General features: G+C 44.2%; 2 protein-coding genes across 6 annotated transcripts in view; one reads left to right on the forward strand and one right to left on the reverse strand.

The window, feature by feature from the left end:
- Positions 1-24: 24 nt before the first annotated feature.
- On the reverse strand, positions 25-6799 carry pcyt1ba (phosphate cytidylyltransferase 1B, choline a). The gene is made up of 9 exons (XM_058059874.1): positions 6649-6799; positions 5647-5885; positions 3533-3632; positions 2404-2520; positions 2180-2331; positions 2000-2078; positions 1788-1930; positions 1530-1718; positions 25-1447 (listed from the first exon to the last, which is right to left on the reverse strand). Exons 2-9 carry the CDS (start codon positions 5803-5805, stop codon positions 1193-1195), a joined length of 1194 nt encoding a protein of 397 aa, XP_057915857.1. The 5' UTR covers positions 5806-5885; positions 6649-6799; the 3' UTR covers positions 25-1192.
- Positions 156-16690, forward strand: part of pola1 (polymerase (DNA directed), alpha 1) — a 52944-nt gene continuing 36409 nt past the window's right edge. The window contains exons 1-29 of one of the 5 annotated variants that reach the window (XM_058059868.1): positions 156-378; positions 462-523; positions 1027-1124; positions 7192-7266; positions 7520-7647; positions 7729-7825; positions 7892-7969; positions 8049-8164; positions 8379-8441; positions 8523-8624; positions 8696-8825; positions 8910-9060; positions 9168-9337; positions 9410-9522; positions 9835-9948; positions 10112-10186; positions 10262-10400; positions 10473-10627; positions 10705-10789; positions 10861-10922; positions 11034-11123; positions 11202-11318; positions 11406-11581; positions 12489-12618; positions 12709-12828; positions 12891-12981; positions 13053-13177; positions 13251-13406; positions 13516-13638. In XM_058059868.1, the coding sequence (XP_057915851.1) occupies positions 7218-7266; positions 7520-7647; positions 7729-7825; positions 7892-7969; positions 8049-8164; positions 8379-8441; positions 8523-8624; positions 8696-8825; positions 8910-9060; positions 9168-9337; positions 9410-9522; positions 9835-9948; positions 10112-10186; positions 10262-10400; positions 10473-10627; positions 10705-10789; positions 10861-10922; positions 11034-11123; positions 11202-11318; positions 11406-11581; positions 12489-12618; positions 12709-12828; positions 12891-12981; positions 13053-13177; positions 13251-13406; positions 13516-13638 (2955 nt within the window). In that variant the 5' untranslated portion in view covers positions 156-378; positions 462-523; positions 1027-1124; positions 7192-7217. Of the gene's footprint in view, positions 1125-7191; positions 7267-7519; positions 7648-7728; positions 7826-7891; positions 7970-8048; positions 8165-8378; positions 8442-8522; positions 8625-8695; positions 8826-8909; positions 9061-9167; positions 9338-9409; positions 9523-9834; positions 9949-10111; positions 10187-10261; positions 10401-10472; positions 10628-10704; positions 10790-10860; positions 10923-11033; positions 11124-11201; positions 11319-11405; positions 11582-12488; positions 12619-12708; positions 12829-12890; positions 12982-13052; positions 13178-13250; positions 13407-13515; positions 13639-16690 lie in introns of all 5 variants that reach the window. The other 4 variants (XM_058059867.1, XM_058059871.1, XM_058059870.1 and 1 more) reach the window with 4 other exon arrangements.

Consider the following 16690-nt stretch of genomic DNA (forward strand, 5'->3'; position numbering starts at 1 on the left):
GATGGGTACTTTGTGTTCTTGAAAAAAAAACACAAACACTAAGTTTTTATTTACATGCCAAGCTGTTAGGACATTTTAATACAAAAAAAACATACATTCTCAAGGCGTTTTCAATGTGAGCTTCCCTTTAGAGAACATAATACTCCCTGAAAAATTAGCGGATCAAGTGAGGTGTCGGACAAAAGTTCAACGTTCAGAGTTGTTCATTGTGTTGGGAACTCGAGTACTTTCCACTAGAGTTCTAATGAAGTGACTCGTGAGTTACACACCAGGTCACACACGAGTCCCGAATCCACCGACTCGTTCGTGACTCGCACATCTCCAGTGAGTGTGACGCACCGGAAGTTCCTGGCAAGATGACTGTGCACATGCTAACAGGTGAGCTCTGATTACATTCAATTACTCAATTTACCGTTTCATTTGTCTTATTTTCCGCGTTTTTCTCTACAAACATCTTACAGCTGTTTCACCAAAATAATATGACTGGAACTGTTAGAGTCGGTGGAAACCATACATCCCAAAGGTCAGCCTTCGAAGTTTACGTAAAGTTTAGCTAATTGATTACATTAACATCCGGGCACTTTGACATGTACCCAAGCCTGTTTCACGAATTAAATTACATAATGTTGCCATGCCATTCTTGTAATGAAACGACAAAAATATATATTAGTTGCCATGTCATTCTTGTAATGAAACGACAAAAAATAAATACATTAATCAGCTAGTAACCGTACAATTGAGTGAAATGGGCAATGCTTAAAGCACACGAGCTAACTTCATTTCCCAGCATTCCGCTCACACGTTACGGGTTTCCGTTTTCGTTTCCTGTTTCAAATTAAGAGTCTAGGTTTGGCCTTGGTAAAGTGTTAAAATGATAGCTTGTGCCGTCTTGACTCTTTATATTATAATCACAGTAAAAATTGCCTCTTAAAGAGACAGTGCTCTACAAAAAAAAAGGACAAAAACAAGCATGTGGCTTAACAGCTTATCAGCAATCTAGTGTGACTACCTTTCTCTGTGATACAGTGAACCATCATCATCCACCTGAATCACCTGGACAACACAGCAGACCACAGCAGACCTCTCTTGCACAGAATCCCCACGGCTTGTGTATTCTGCTTGAGGTAAAGTGTTTTGGTATCCATCCAGTGTTTTGTGTGGGAAGTGCGTGTTTGTGGGCGTGCACAAGTTCTCAGGCAGTGTTCTGTGAGCACGTGGGAGTGTCCGCATCATCCTCGTCGCCTTCACTCATGCTGCTCACGGAGGCCGACGCCCCTTTGGGGGATGTAAGCGGCGAGGGGCGTGCGTTGTGCCAGCGGTCGGGCGGAGACGGCGGCGACGGTGAGCGCTGGGGAGACAGTTCACGCGGAGGGCTGCTGCAGGGGGACTCCCGGGGGGACAGAGCGTAGGACAGCATTCGGCCGCTGCGCTCCTGAAACACCTGCTTCTGCTCGAGCACGAACAAGGAGCAAAAAGTCAAATTAAACGCCATTTTAAGCGGCCCCAAAATGTGCATTCACGATGCTTACCCATGTCCCGTCTGGTCCGAAAAGTTCCAGGAAGTTGCCGATAAACTCCCGGGATTTCTCCTCCCATTTCTGAATCAGGTCGTGACTCTTCTCTTCTACGCGGTAAACAAAATGTTTGCTCTTTTCTTCCACGTTGCGAACCTTCTCCTTCATGCGGTCCACTTGGTTCTGCAGCCGGTACTTCTTTTCCTGTTGATGTATTTATTTGATGTTACAAAGACGGTAGAAATACAGCAGATCCGCCATCGGGGGCCTCACATTGATGTAGCTGACGTTGAGCTCCTTGGCCGTGTAGCCACGTTGGAGGTTGCGACGGGCGTAGACGTCGTAGTCTCGGACGATTCTGGTGATGATATCCGACGTGGATATCCCCTCGGTGCGTTGCGTCGGCACAAATAAACCTGGCGTATATATTTATATATATTTCTGACACAAGTACTCATTTAATACCGGAAGCGTTTCATACTAACCTGCCTCCTTGATGTGTTTGTAGACATCCTCGCTCCCTGCTGAGGAGTATGGGATATCATCATGAGCCACAAAATCGATCTGAGAAACAATTCAAAGATAGAAAGTGTATGGCTGGATGTTGGCACACAGCCTCAACCCTTTGTGTTTGAACACATACGCTGCCACCCCTTTGCCCGCACCTTGTGGTTCTCCAGAAATTCGGCCGTGAGCGTCCAAGGAGCATCCCGCAGCACCTCATCGACGTAGCGGCAGTGTCTTAGCGCTTCGTATCGTTCCGTCTCCGTCATGACCGTAAAGCCCTTGTACTTATGGGTCAGGTCGTCACTGCATACTGTTACATACACACATACACACATTAAGCGCTGTGTCGACCGCTTTTAAAGACGGCTTTTTTCAGGTCTACCTCCCACGATGAGGTAGGTGTTAGGGAAGAGGTTCTTGGCCTGCATGAGAGCACGAGCATGGCCAGAGTGGAACAGGTCGAAGATGCCGTCGGCGTAGACTCTCACTGGACGGTCCACTGAAATGCACAATGGAAAAATGTGATGAATTTATTATTTTTAAATCGTTTTATTTAATTTAGAAAATTCAATTTTCACACAATTATTCCCATAAAATAACAAAAATATTTTTTTAGTAAAATATATATTTATAATTAATTATAATTATATAAAATAAATTATTAATAAAATATAAACATTTTTTTATAGTTTTATTTATTGTACAAAATTAAATTTTCACACAATTATTCACATAAAATACAATGTTTTAAAATTTTTATTAAAATATATATATTTATAATGAATTATAATTATATAAAATAAGTTATTAATAAAATATAAAAATAAATTTTGTCACATTATAAAATCTTGTAACTGTTAAGTGGCATTTTAGCATTCTTAACTGCCACACAAGCATAAACACTGAAAGTAAATAAAACTAAAGTGAAGTAGTCTTACTGTAATATTCCATGAGCCCCGAGTTTGACTCTACTATATTAGCTAATAGGAGCGTAAATGTGACTATAGGGCTGCTACTTCATGTCTAGATGGCTCTAACAATATTAGAAACCATAATTTAGAAGGATATAAATAGGTTTTCTATGCTCTAATGATGAAAATATTACATTTATAAATAAAGAATCCTACTTTTGCGGAAATTATATGATCCGGGTCCGGAACCAAATACCTTAGACAAACAAATTCCAACAAAAATGGAAATAATGTAAGAGAAATATGAACTCATATCTGATTATTAGCTGATAATATATAATAAGTTCAATTTCCTGTTCTGTGGTTATCATCACTCTTTTGTGGCATGAATCCCTTGGATGCTCACTGAGCTGACATATTGATTGACATTTTGGATGAATTCCAAACTGTACCACTTTTGCTTTTCCACTATGTTCACGATCCTGCATCATGACATGAATTATTTGCATACTCATTTTGCCCTTGGTTGACCTTCAGGGGATTATTGTCTTGCGCGTCATTGCATCATAGCGCCAAGGTCACCCTCTCAAGGTTTCCTACCTGGGGTGCCTTGGCGGGCTTGAGCGACGGTGAGCTTCTCGTGAGGGGCGCGGCAGTTGCAGCTGCTCTCTGCGGCGAAGATGGCAGGCTCGGTCAGCATCTGAGAGGGATACGGCAAAGATAGATGGGTCATTAGGGTAATGGCTAGAAGTCCGCTATACGTGATAAAACAACGGACTGCGATGCGGGCGGAGCTGCTCTGGGGAATGCACTGAGGCGGTGAAATAAAGCTACGATATGACAGATACAGTACATGATACATTCAGACGGTCGCGGGCGGCACGAGGGGAACGCGAGGTGACGGAAAAAAAATCTGTCTCCATGGACGTGAGGGAACGGATCAGCAATCCCACTGGGACAAAACAGTGACCGACTCAGTCTTAATTACATCACTTTAATCCTTTCCATCCTGCTGTATGCAGGTAAACTACAACATACAGTAGTGACTATTTTTTTGCGCTTAATTACATCACAGACCACCTTTTGCATATTTAATGGTTTAGCCCTTATTTCATGCGCTATGCTATGCTGCAAAGTGGCATGGACAGCTGCAGTCAAATAATAATTATATTGACCTAAATACAGGAAAACAGATGTTGTCGTCCTATATTCGATGCCCAGAAATGTATACATGCAGACTAAAGATACTCGACAGCGGCTTTCTGACTGATATCCATCAGAAGTTGGTATATTATAGTATTCAACTGTAGCATTATCATAGTAAAGAAGCAGCGCTTTTATTGCAAATTGCATATTCACCACCCAAAAGTAATAATTCCACACGGCGGACGTCCTGAACTAGCACGCTTGTCGCTAATTGAAACTGATACAGATATGAATCAATATCAAATTTTTATGCTAACGTCGGCTGATAGTCCTTATTGCAAACCATTAAATCGCGCCAAATTACTCCTCCCGAAGCGAGTCAGAGCTTTTCTTCCTGCGACTCACACACACAAAATTAACCTGCTCGGAAAAAAGGGTCTTAAAAAACAACAACAAAGTGTACCCAATCAAATAGTATGACATTACTACTACCTCATTACTATGATCAGGAGAACCAGAGTACAGAAGGGGAGGGAGCCACCTGCTGTGGCCCAGCGAGGTGCGCTGTATTCCGGCACACGCTTCCAGCAGCCGGTGTGGCGACACGGAAGTCAAATGTCTTTAATTAACAGTTTGTTTACAAGCGAGCTCAGGGGAAGTTATGACATGCCATGAAAAAAGGAGTGTTTGATTCGCTCACCCGCACAGTACAGTTAATTGGCATCACTGGAATGTTTAATTATCGGTTATCTGAGCTATTTTTGTCATAATTTTCCTCATATTTCTCTGTGTAACTCGAATATTTTCCCCCAAATCGCGTGTTGAAAAAGCCAAACATGCAAAATGAGGTGCACTACTTGGCTGCAACCAGCAGAGGTGCTGTTGCTCAACTATAGGAAGTTGAGCCATAGCCACGCTATGCACACACTCACTAATTTGCCCTAACTCTGTCATGGAAACAGGAGTTCAGAACATTCAGACAATATATCCCCCTCCCTTTTGTTGAGTCACATGCCCGCGTGTAGACTAGGGTGTAGTCTACCTTTCATCAGCTGAGCCTGACTTAAGTCTAAGTGGTTTAGACTCGTGAAATGGCGCTTTCACTTTTCCAATCAATAACAGAGTAATAATGTTTGGAAGGCTAATGTCATTTTCCGAACTCAACGAATTGCATGGAGATAGTTACCCAGGATTCCTCGGGTGCAAAGAAGGGAGGGGTGGATGTCGCTTACAAACATTTAGCACGGGACAGATGGTGAAGCTTAACCGGCCATGAGCACAGGGGCCTATCAGGATGAGCAACGTCAATAAGGCGCATGCTGGCATAAGTAAGGAACATCTGGCATGGAAAGGATTAAAGACGGAAGGGGAGCACGGACGTCGGTGCGTGTCTTTGTCTTCACTGCGCTATCATGCTACCCACTCGCTTATCCACTCGGCGTCTCCCACAGCCACACACAAAAAGGGATGCGCTTCATCACCAGAAGCCCTTTTGTCTTCCTCGCATACACACACACACACACACTTTCTGCAATGTACACACATGAAAACAAACACAGCCGCCCTACCGTCCGAGGATGGGGGCAAGTGTGTTCAAGCTCCTCCATTATTCCCAAAGACTCATGGGGATGCGGCGCCTCGGTTATGTGACTCAGCATCAGTGAGATGATCTCCTCGCCACTATGTCTTTCTTCCTCTTCTCCTGCTTCCACCCTCACATCCCTCATGCCCCCACCCTTGTCTGTCTTCTCTCATCCACTCTGAGCTCCTGGTTGCACAGAGGACCTAGTTGCAAAGAGATCCCACTCTGCACAAATCACCAGTCACAATACAGTAGACAATCACAGCGAACAAAAATGACTATTCACCATTCATTATAACTAGAGTGCATCTTAGTTAGAATAATATAAATAACAAATAAAAACAACGCAATACCACGTTGAATACATTTGCGGTGCATGTGTTGCTCTTAAATTATTAGACGATCTTTGATTCTCGGCAGAGATCGCTCGTCCAATCAGAGGGCGGTGACAACACTCTATAGAAAAAGTCTACAGAGGAGAATCCAGGCGGAAACCGCCCTTTAAACCCCGAAGAGAGACATTTAGCCTCCCCATTATGTGAAAATACGTTTTAGGAAACCGCTTCGATTAGCTTTACATGCACCGCGACGCCATACAGTTAGTTGAAAGTGTTGCGACACACGTAATGCATTTACGACGCTTAGGACTCGTAATACCGGAAGTTCAATTGACAAGCAGTGTTGCTCAATGAACAATCGAACAGTAGTATTTTTTTTTACAATACAGTTAAAAAAACTTGTATTTTGACAAGTTTTAACGTAGTTCCATTGAGCACTCTAATTCAAAATGCCTTGCTAGCTGTTGTTTGGAGAATTAACTGTTGCTATCTGACTTTTGGGAACATCTTCACATACAACCGCAGTTTAAACTAAAATGTCGTCTTTGTTCTTTAATGTGTTGTCGTTTTCGCTTACGACAGGAGTCATTAAATAAGTTATTTTAATGTTTTTTTTTTCCTCCAAGACAAATAAACGTCAACTCACTCACCTTTTAGTCAAACGGGTCAGGAATCCAAACAGCATAAACTGTGTCTCTGTGCGAAATGTAAATATAAAGCCCCACAACTGGCTGTGGGGATGGACAACAAAACAGCCTTTGTGTTTTTTATTGGAGGCACTGTAGTGACCCCAATCTGGAGCACGAATCTATTGTGCTCTCCTGAACGCCGCCTCGTCACCATGGAAACGACTTGATCCTGTGAAAGAGCAGTATAATGACCCTAATCGTATGATTAAACATTTATGAATGTACTTAGCATTATAATCATTATTGAACTATTATTCAACATTAGTATTTAATTATGGCGTTTGTTATGATGTTATTGTAAACTTTTTGATAAAAATATGATTATTATGCAGCAAAACTACTGTATGTGCAATATGTGTCCAACGCTGCCACCGTGCGGTAAGACACGTACATGAGCGCCTACTTTCATTGGCTGTGATCTCACTTCCGGTATATGACTTTCCCCGGGAAGATTTGGCGCGGCCTTGGTTGTTGTGTTGACTTGCTCTTCGTGTTGTTGAACAGCTGAGCGACAAAACCGGACAAAAGTCATGTCGCCCGTCTCGAACCAAAACAAAGACATGGACACGGCGGAGGGAGGTGAGAGTTTTGAGTCTGTGTTACTTGTAACCGTAGCTAGCTTGTGTCAACTGAGCTAACGCGGTCGTTAGCTTAACTATCACACATGCTGCATTGTTGTATATATGTGTAATGTAGCTTAACTAGCTATGTTTATGTCTGAATGGATAATTCTGTAGTTGACAATACAGTAGCAGGGTTTGCTGTCTAGTATTAAATAAGTGGGCTGCTAGCATACGTCTACCTGAATGTGTTACTTGTGTCTCCTTGGCAGAGGATGGAGGTGATGCCTGTGGTTTGGCCAAGTCTCGCTCCAGACGGGAGAAGAAGGAGAAAGTGGGAAGGAAGTCCGCTCTGGAGCAGCTGAAAAAGGCCAAAAGAGGGGAGAAGGTCAAATATGAGGTTAGTGTCAAGGGAAACAAGTGTACTGAAGCTGGAGTATATGCTACATGCTATGTATTTTGACTTTTTTTTCTCCCCCAGGTGGAGGAGTTTAGCAGCGTCTATGAAGAAGTCGATGAAGAACAATATTCCAAAATGGTACGGGATCGACAAGAAGACGACTGGATTGTTGATGATGGTGAGTCTTGACCGCTATAATAATCCATGTGATCAACAATTCCCTAACATCTTTGTCGCCTTTCAGATGGAGTCGGGTACGTGGAGGACGGAAGAGAGATCTTTGATGATGACTTGGATGACGACGTAGTGGAAAAAACCCGAGGTATTGGCGGTATTGCTGTGTTCAGTATATAGATTACGTTTCAGTGAGTGACCCCTTTGGTGGTGGTTGGCTTTGACAGGAAATACGAGAGCCAAAGGGGCAGATGGGAAGAAACACGTGAAAAAAGCAGCAGTGGCAAAGCCCAACACCATCAAGAGCCTCTTCATGAACAGCAATGTGAAGAAGCCAGCGGAGGTGTGTCATGTTTGCCGTAGATGGATGTAGAAAATTGAGATTATGCTACAAAAATTGAACACAAAATGCATTTTTTAAATAAAACCTTTTATTAAGGGAGACAAAATTTGTTTATTGTTGTACATTACATTTAAATGTTTATAGAATAGAGTGTTTGTCCATAATTTAATATATATTTGTTGTCTATTTAACATTTTTCTTGCATCCTCTGCAGAAAGATGTGGACTTGTCCAAAGATGATCTTTTGGGGGACATCCTGCAGGATCTCCACTCAGAGGTTGCTACACACACACACACAAGCACACTTTTCCCAACAAGTCAGACTCTTTGCCAATATGTCTCGGTCTTTCCTACCCAGAAACCCTCGGTCCTGGCTCCTCCGCCGGTGGTCATGCTGAAGAAAAAGAAGTCCCTGGGATCGCCCTTGAATCCCTTTTCAATCAAGCCTCAGATGCCCAAAGTAAACGTTCAGTTCTTGAAATGACTGCTTTGGATTCTTTAAAACCACAAGGTGTTTATGTGTGATACAAGGTGCTCACTCCAGCAATGGCTAAAGCGGTCCGGCCGCCATTTTCCGAAGCCCTCAGGCTGTCACCCGTACCTGCTTCGACAAGTGTGGTTCAGAAGGAGACAGAACCAGCGGCACAGAAACAAGAGGAAGGTGACTGAAAAAGATCCATAATGAGGTGTCTTGTGTTCGATTCTGAGATAACTTGAATGTTACTCCCCCCCAACACACACACAGTCGATGAGGACATGGCATTAGACGGGATGGACTTTGATGAGCCCATGGAGGTCATACCTGAGGAACCTGCATTCAGAGAAGAGGCCCAGCCTGATTGTACAACACCCCCCGAGGCTCCTGTCAAAGTCGAGCCTCAGGACCCGGTCTTCTTGTGAGTCCCTGTTGCTTGGTGACGCGTCTACCCACGGCTAAGAAGATGACTATCCAACGTTCTGTGATACATATTACCAACTTTTATAAATGTATTTCTGGATGCAGAAAAATCGGAGGCTCTTGGGGGCAGGAGGACGAGGAGGGTCCTCTCAACGAGGCCCCGGCAGAGGTGCTGGTGGACTCCAGCAAGCTTCCGCTGGTGGAGGGCGCTGATGGCGAGCAGGTGCTTCGATTCTATTGGCTGGACGCTTTTGAAGACTCTTACAGCAAAGCAGGTAAAAACAAATACACGCGTCTGTTCCTTTAAGAGCGTACTAACCAAAGCCCCTACTGACTGCCTCAAACAGGTGTCGTGTACCTGTTTGGAAAGGTGTGGATCGAGTCGGCCCAATCACACACGAGCTGCTGCGTCTCTGTCAGGAACATTGAACGCACCATGTATATCCTGCCACGTGAATATGTAAGATTTCTATGGAGCTTAAAAGAGATCTGAATGCAAGACGACCCAAGAATATTGCAGAACTGGGAGAAAATCCCAAATACAATCCACTTTTAGTTGTCTATAAATAGCATTTACAAGTCGATATCTACTAGAGGGGATCTTACTAAGTCCGGAAGGTACCCTGACTCGACTCTTATGTAACTCTTATGTGGTCTTATATTGTACTCTTTCACTGGTGTTCATATATGCCTAACATTGTAGCTGATAAATCTGTAAATATTTATTAATATTTGCATTGTAGCATTAAATGCTTGTTTTTTTCCTCCACAGAAAGTCAACCCTAAGACGGGGGAAGTGTCCAATACGCCTGTAGAAATGATGGACGTCTACCAGGAGATCAGTCAGCTCACTGACAAGTTCAAAATCATGAAGTTCAAGTCCAAGGTACATTAAAAAAAAGAACATTTACCTTACAGCATGAAACTATGTTGCATTTAAGGACCACTAAACAAAGTGGGACATCAACATTTTATGAAAAAACACCATCAGTGAAAGAGAAAAACATGTAAACGTCATGTATGCTGTTTGCTTACCAACTTATCTACAGAAAGTGGAGAAGAACTATGCCTTCGAGATTCCCGACGTTCCCACGCAATCAGAGTACCTGGAAGTCCGCTATTCCGTGAGTAAATGCAGACATGGCAGGAGTAGCACATATCTCATATTCATATATTTTGCTATCTTCTGGTTTTGGCAGGCGGACTTCCCTGCTCTGCCGTCGGACCTCAACGGAGCCACGTTTTCCCACATTTTTGGAACCAACACTTCCAGCTTGGAGCATTTCCTCCTGAGTAGGAAGATTAAAGGGCCGTGCTGGTTGGAGATCAAGACGCCACGTGAGAACAGATATTAAAAAAATGTAATATTAGTGCATTGAAGTATCTTAGACTTGTTGTTCTATGCGATAGAGCTACTGAACCAGGCGGTCAGCTGGTGCAAAGTGGAGGCTCTGGCCCCGAGAGCGGATCTGATCACCGTGGTGAAAGACTTGGCACCGCCGCCCGTCACAGTCATGTCCATCAGCATCAAGACCATCCAGAACCCCAAGACCCATCACAATGAGGTCGGAGCGTTATTATTGACTTTCGAGGCACCTTTAGACTTTCCTACGACTCAGTGGTGTCTTCCTTCCTCGTGCAGATCGTGTCCTTGGCTGCTCTCATTCACTATGGCTTCCACATGGACAAAGCTCCACCTCAACCTCCTTATCAGACTCACTTTTGTGGTGAGAATCACATTTTGTTCATTCCAGCTAAGATGCCATCAGAGCGGATACATTTCTATTTCCTTCTACAGTGGTGACCAAACCCAATGACTGCATCTTTCCGTACGACTTTAATGACGCTGTGAAAAAGAAGGTGAGTTAGAAAATGGTAGTTTAGAGAAAACACAAATATTATATAGCAGTATTTTTAAGAAAATAACCAAGGTATTAAAATGCACCATATAAAATCTTGCTTTCTATGTAGAACGTAAAAGTGGAGATAGCAATGGCAGAGCGGACTCTACTCGGCTTCTTCCTAGCCAAGATGCACAAAATTGATCCGGATGTTCTTGTGGTGAGTGCCCCGCCTCTCCCCATATAATATTTAACACATTACATATTTCAAACAAGCTTCTCTTATTGTGCTTTAAAGGGTCACGACATTTTCGGCTTTGACCTTGAAGTGCTGCTGCAGCGAATCAACTACTGCAAAGTTCCACACTGGTCCAAGATCGGACGCCTCAGGAGGGCCAACATGCCCAAATTAGGAGTGAGGACAGCACATTGTTATGGACACAACCGTGCCTCTTTTTTTTTTTTTTTGCGTATTAATGGAAAAGGACTTATTTCCATGCAGGGCCGCAGCGCCTACGCAGAGAAGAGCGCCACCTGTGGCCGTCTGGTGTGCGACATCGAGATCTCCGCCAAGGAGCTGATCCGCTGCAAGAGTTACCATCTGACTGAACTGGCCGCACAGGTGCTGAAGACGGAGCGAGCCACCGTCCCACAAGAGAACATCAGGAATCTTTACAGGTGTGTTTTGATATCGCCTAATGTCACTTTGAGATGTTATATTATTCAAAAGAGTAAAAAAAAAATGAATTATCCCTTTTACCGTGTCTTCCGGATCATTAACACAAGTTTTTCTGTAGTTTCACTGGTCCTGGGACTTGTACTGGGTATCAAAAATATTTAAAATTTACCATGAGCTACCTAACCATTAAAGTAGAGTGGTGAGTGGTTTTTGGCGACACCTAGTGGCCACAATATTTCATTGCGTTTAGCTTATGACAGGCACACACAGGCTGTTCATTTTGGGTTATTATCTACATACAAAGACTTTTTCATACTCTGCACACATTGTGTTGCCAAACAATCACTCAGAGTTTAAGCCTGACTGACCTAGTGAGCACATCACCAAAAACAAGGAAAACAGGAGACAGTTGATCATTGTCCTGTGGGCATGATATGAACAAAATCATTCGTTTTATGATTATGTTGGACATTAAGGGTGTTTTATGTTTCATTTTCAAGTTTCATTTATTGTGTGAGCTGAATAAGAGTTGGTATTTTTCAATCATACGAAACTCAAAGTATTTCAAAACAAAAAGCCTCCAATATTCTGTCATTCAATGTGTACTTGTCACAAGCTAAACGCAATGAAATATTGTGGCCACTAGGTGTCGCCAAAACCAATTACCACTCTACTTTAATGGTTAAACAGCACATGTTAAATTTTAAATATTTTTGATACCCTGTACAAGTCCCGGGACTAGTAAAACTACAGAAAAACTTATGATTAATGATCCGGAAGACACAGTAAAAGGGATAATTAATTTTTTTTTAGTTTTTTGAATAATATAACATCTCAAAGTGACCTTTTATGGTTTGCATGAAGTCTCTTTTTTTTAACCAAAAATCTTTATGCTCTCAATACCAGCGATTCTCCTCACCTGCTCTACCTGTTGGAGCTGACGTGGAACGACGCCAAGCTGATCCTCCAAATGATGTGTGAGCTCAACGTGCTGCCGCTCGCCCTGCAGATCACCAACATCGCCGGCAACGTCATGGTAACCCATCACTCCTCATAGTAACCTCAAACATTCAATTATGTTTTACGACCAGATAAAGCTCAATTTTATCATCGTCTTTCCCCGCAGTCTCGTACTCTGATGGGCGGTCGAGCCGAAAGGAACGAGTTCTTGTTGCTTCACGCCTTCCACGATAAGAACTACATCGTCCCAGACAAATCCTACTTTAAGAAAATGCAGATGGAGACGGTAACACCTCAACCGTACTTACTTAGATGTGCATGAAACAAACATTCCTGATGTTTTTCCAGCTTGAAGGAGAGGAAGAAGTGGATGCTGGGAAAGGGAAGCGTAAGAAGAAGGCCGCCTATGCAGGAGGGCTGGTGTTGGACCCTAAAGTTGGTGGGTGTGGTGTTAAAAAAAAGTGCCTTTTGGACATAAAGTAGTTTTCTGAAAGGCGCTTCTCTCTGCAGGATTCTACGACAAGTTTGTGCTGCTGCTGGACTTCAACAGCCTGTATCCGTCCATCATCCAGGAGTTCAACATCTGCTTCACCACTGTGCAGCGAGAAGCTTCCAGCGCACAGAAGAGGAACCGGGTGCGTGTTTGTGGACTTCACTTTACTTCACGCCTGACCAACCAGTGTTTCAATTGCCGTGTGGTTTCTATAGCAACAGGAGGATGACACAGAAGAGATCCCGGAGATTCCGGATTGCGACCTGGAAATGGGAATCCTGCCCAAGGAGATCAGGAAGCTGGTGGAAAGGCGCAAACAGGTTAAGCAGCTGATGAAGCAGCCAGACCTCAACCCGGATCTGTACCTGCAGGTACACACACACATGTACAACTCACACAACCACACACACACACACACACACATGTACAACCACACACACACCACAAAATATGTATCCATTTTTGTGTGCTTTTTTTCAGTATGACATCCGACAGAAGGCCTTGAAGCTAACGGCTAACAGCATGTACGGCTGCCTGGGATTCAGCTACAGTCGCTTCTATGCCAAACCACTCGCCGCCCTGGTCACACACAAGGGTCGAGAGGTAAGTCCACACACAGCAAGGTAATCTTCCACACAGAATAAAAAGAACCTCCAAACAAAAAAACAAGCAATTCTTACGCCATCCACAAGAGGGCAATGCTGTATTACAGTATACTCCACCATCCGACCATTACCCTCCTACTTCCCCTTCAACGCCTCCTTTTTCCTAATAGCATTGAGCCTAAAATAAATATATTTGCCTTCATTAATGCGATGTAAATATTGTCAAATATTTTGAGCACAAACAAACTCTCCTCTCCATGTTAAATCTTCTTTCAACACTCGCTAATGGAACAACACGGTTGTGCACGCGCTCAGTAAATAGGTGCAAAGAGACTTATGTCTTGCGTGACATAAACGGCTAAATCTGGTCGTGTAAGCGAACACCTCGCACCCCGGCCATGTCGGTAGTGTCGCCGTCGTGTCGGTTTAATGAGCTCTAACAGCGAAACATCCTCCGCTCTGCCTCAGGGGAGTCCTTCATTAAGATCTCCTTCCACATGCATTGTGTTCCCTAATAGAGGGCAGGGTCGGAACTCCGGTGTGTTTTTTGTTTATTTTGTCAGCCTGTTTATGCCTGCAGTCACTCAGTATCGACAACAACTTTATTATTAGGACGCTTTTCATGTCAACGACCGCTTTTAATCCATGGAATCAATTGAATTGTAACATTTGCTGTGACTTGGAAACTACTGTTCAACGACACGGCGGTCGAGTGGTTAGCGCGCAGACCTCACAGCTAGGCTTCAAGGGTTCAATTCCACCCTTGGCCATCTCTGTGTGGAGTTTGCATGTTCTCCCTGTGTATGCGTGGGTTTTCGCCCACATTCCAAAAACATGCTAGGTTAATTAGCGACTCCAAATTGTCCATAGGTATGAATGTGAGTGTGAATGGTTGTTTGTCTATATGTGCCCTGTGATTGGCTGTCCACCAGTCCAGGGTGTAGCCCGCCTCTCGCCCCAAGAAGACAGCTGGGATAGGCTCCAGCACTCCTGCAACCCTTGTGAGGAAAAGTGGTAGAAAATGAATGAATGAGTTCTCCTATTTTGTGTGGAAGTGGTAACTTTTTGGCTTCTTATTTTGTCTTTCCCCCACCCTCGGCCATCTCTGTGTGGCGTTTGCGTGTTCTCCCCGTGCATGCGTGGGTTTTCTCCAGGTACTCCGGTTTCCTCCCACATTCCAAAAACATGCTAGGTTAATTAGCCACTCCAAATTGTCCATTGGTATGAATGTGAGTGTGAATGGTTGTTTGTCTATATGTGCCCTGTGATTGGCTGGCCACCAGTCCAGAGTGTACCCCGCCTCTCGCCCCAAGAAGACAGCTGGGATAGGCTCCAGCACCCCCCGTGACCCTCGTGAGGATAAGCGGTAGAAAATTAATGGTACCTTTTGGGTGTTAAGTTGCTGTGTGATAAGGTAAATGTTATTTGTAAGATGACACCATGAGTCAGATGTGCAGGCCTCACGGCTAGGAGACCAGGGTTCAATTCCACCCTCTGCCATCTCTGTGTGGAGTTTGCATGTTCTCCCCCGTGCATGCGTGGGTTTTCTCCGGGTACTCCGGGTAATTTCTGTGTATATTTACTGTATATTATGTCATCAAATGTTGTTCTGGTATTGGAATTGTATCACTATTAGCAGATATGCTAACTCAGGCATGTGGACAACTGATTTTTGTCTTAATGTGACTAGATGAATACCCGATGAGCTAAAAGAATATCAGCAAATGTTTGTTTTTTTCTACATATGTAAGTTTGGATGTTGATTTAGCGTCATAACCTAAAAAATAAATCCTGATTGGATCAGCTTCTTCCATAGGAAATCAAAATGGAGGGAACTTTATGGAGTTTTCCTGGAGCCTTGACATCAACTCGCCCGTCAGCCCACGCACTTCTCTGTAGTTTCCGACGGCAGCGAGACGGACAGAAAGGCCAGCTGGCATTTATAAGCGGCATCCCGGTGTATTTGTGGATATTGGCGTTTGCGCCCCCCCTTTCCCCCTCCCCCTCTGTTTCAATCGTCACATTTGCACTCTACTTCGGTATCGTGATTTAGGAGGCTTTTTATTTTTGTAATCGTAACACGCGCGCACCTACCCCCCCCCCCCCCCCCCCCCCCCCACCACCACCCGTCCTCTACCAAGCATTCCGTTTGGACCAATGTCCAGCGGGAATGCGTTGGGTTTATTTATTGATTGGCGCTCGCCGTTTCAAATTGAGGTTATGTGACAGCGACTCGAAAGCTGCGTTGGAAGGAGATCACGGGCTTTCGGCGGCAAGTTAATATGAGCGAGCCCCCCCCCACGGGACTCTTATGTCTTGTTTGATCTTATCACCGGAGTCTAAATGTTTGACCGTGTTCATATTTGGGTTTGGGTACGCGCACAAGTGCTACTGGCCGAACTCTGGCCTTTGTCGGCGGACCATTTGTTGTTGGCCGACTCTGTCCTGGTATGTGCGGGTATTTGGAAGGGGGCGGGGGGTATTAAGAGGAAGGGGAAGGTTTCCAATGACACGGCCGCAGATTGATGTCCCGCTCAGCCCCCCTTCGGCGTTATTTCGGGTTCTTTTGTATGTCGGCCAGCGATATGAAACGTAGACAACAAGCAGTTATAATAGGATGCTAAAAATGCATTCATCACACCAGGAAGACATTTATTGTCCGGAGCGCACCCGTGCATCATTTCATACTCGGAACGTCGACGTCAGACTTGGAAAATAAAAGCATTCAAACACGCGATTAAGACTTCAGGATCTGTTAGCGGTGTTAATTTTCCGCCGCGGTGTTAATGTTGCTACTTGCGGCAAATTGAGTGCGCGACGAAAACACTTGACTCCACTTTTTTTTTTTTTTTTGGATTGGCGCTCGGCGACTGATTATAAAAAGTAACCGTGTCGTTGCTAATCAAGTGATGTAAACAACGCAGCCGGCTGGAAGCCGCTGATTTGTTATGGAATGCATATTGGTTTGACCTTTGACTTCTCTGCCAGCAAATGTGACGGCCGTCGGCAGGTGCGCATGTCGGAGGTGCAGGATGACTCCCTAAAAGCCG

Source organism: Doryrhamphus excisus, chromosome 21, assembly GCF_030265055.1.
Source record: "Doryrhamphus excisus isolate RoL2022-K1 chromosome 21, RoL_Dexc_1.0, whole genome shotgun sequence".
In the NCBI taxonomy this organism is placed as follows: Eukaryota; Metazoa; Chordata; class Actinopteri; order Syngnathiformes; family Syngnathidae; genus Doryrhamphus; species Doryrhamphus excisus.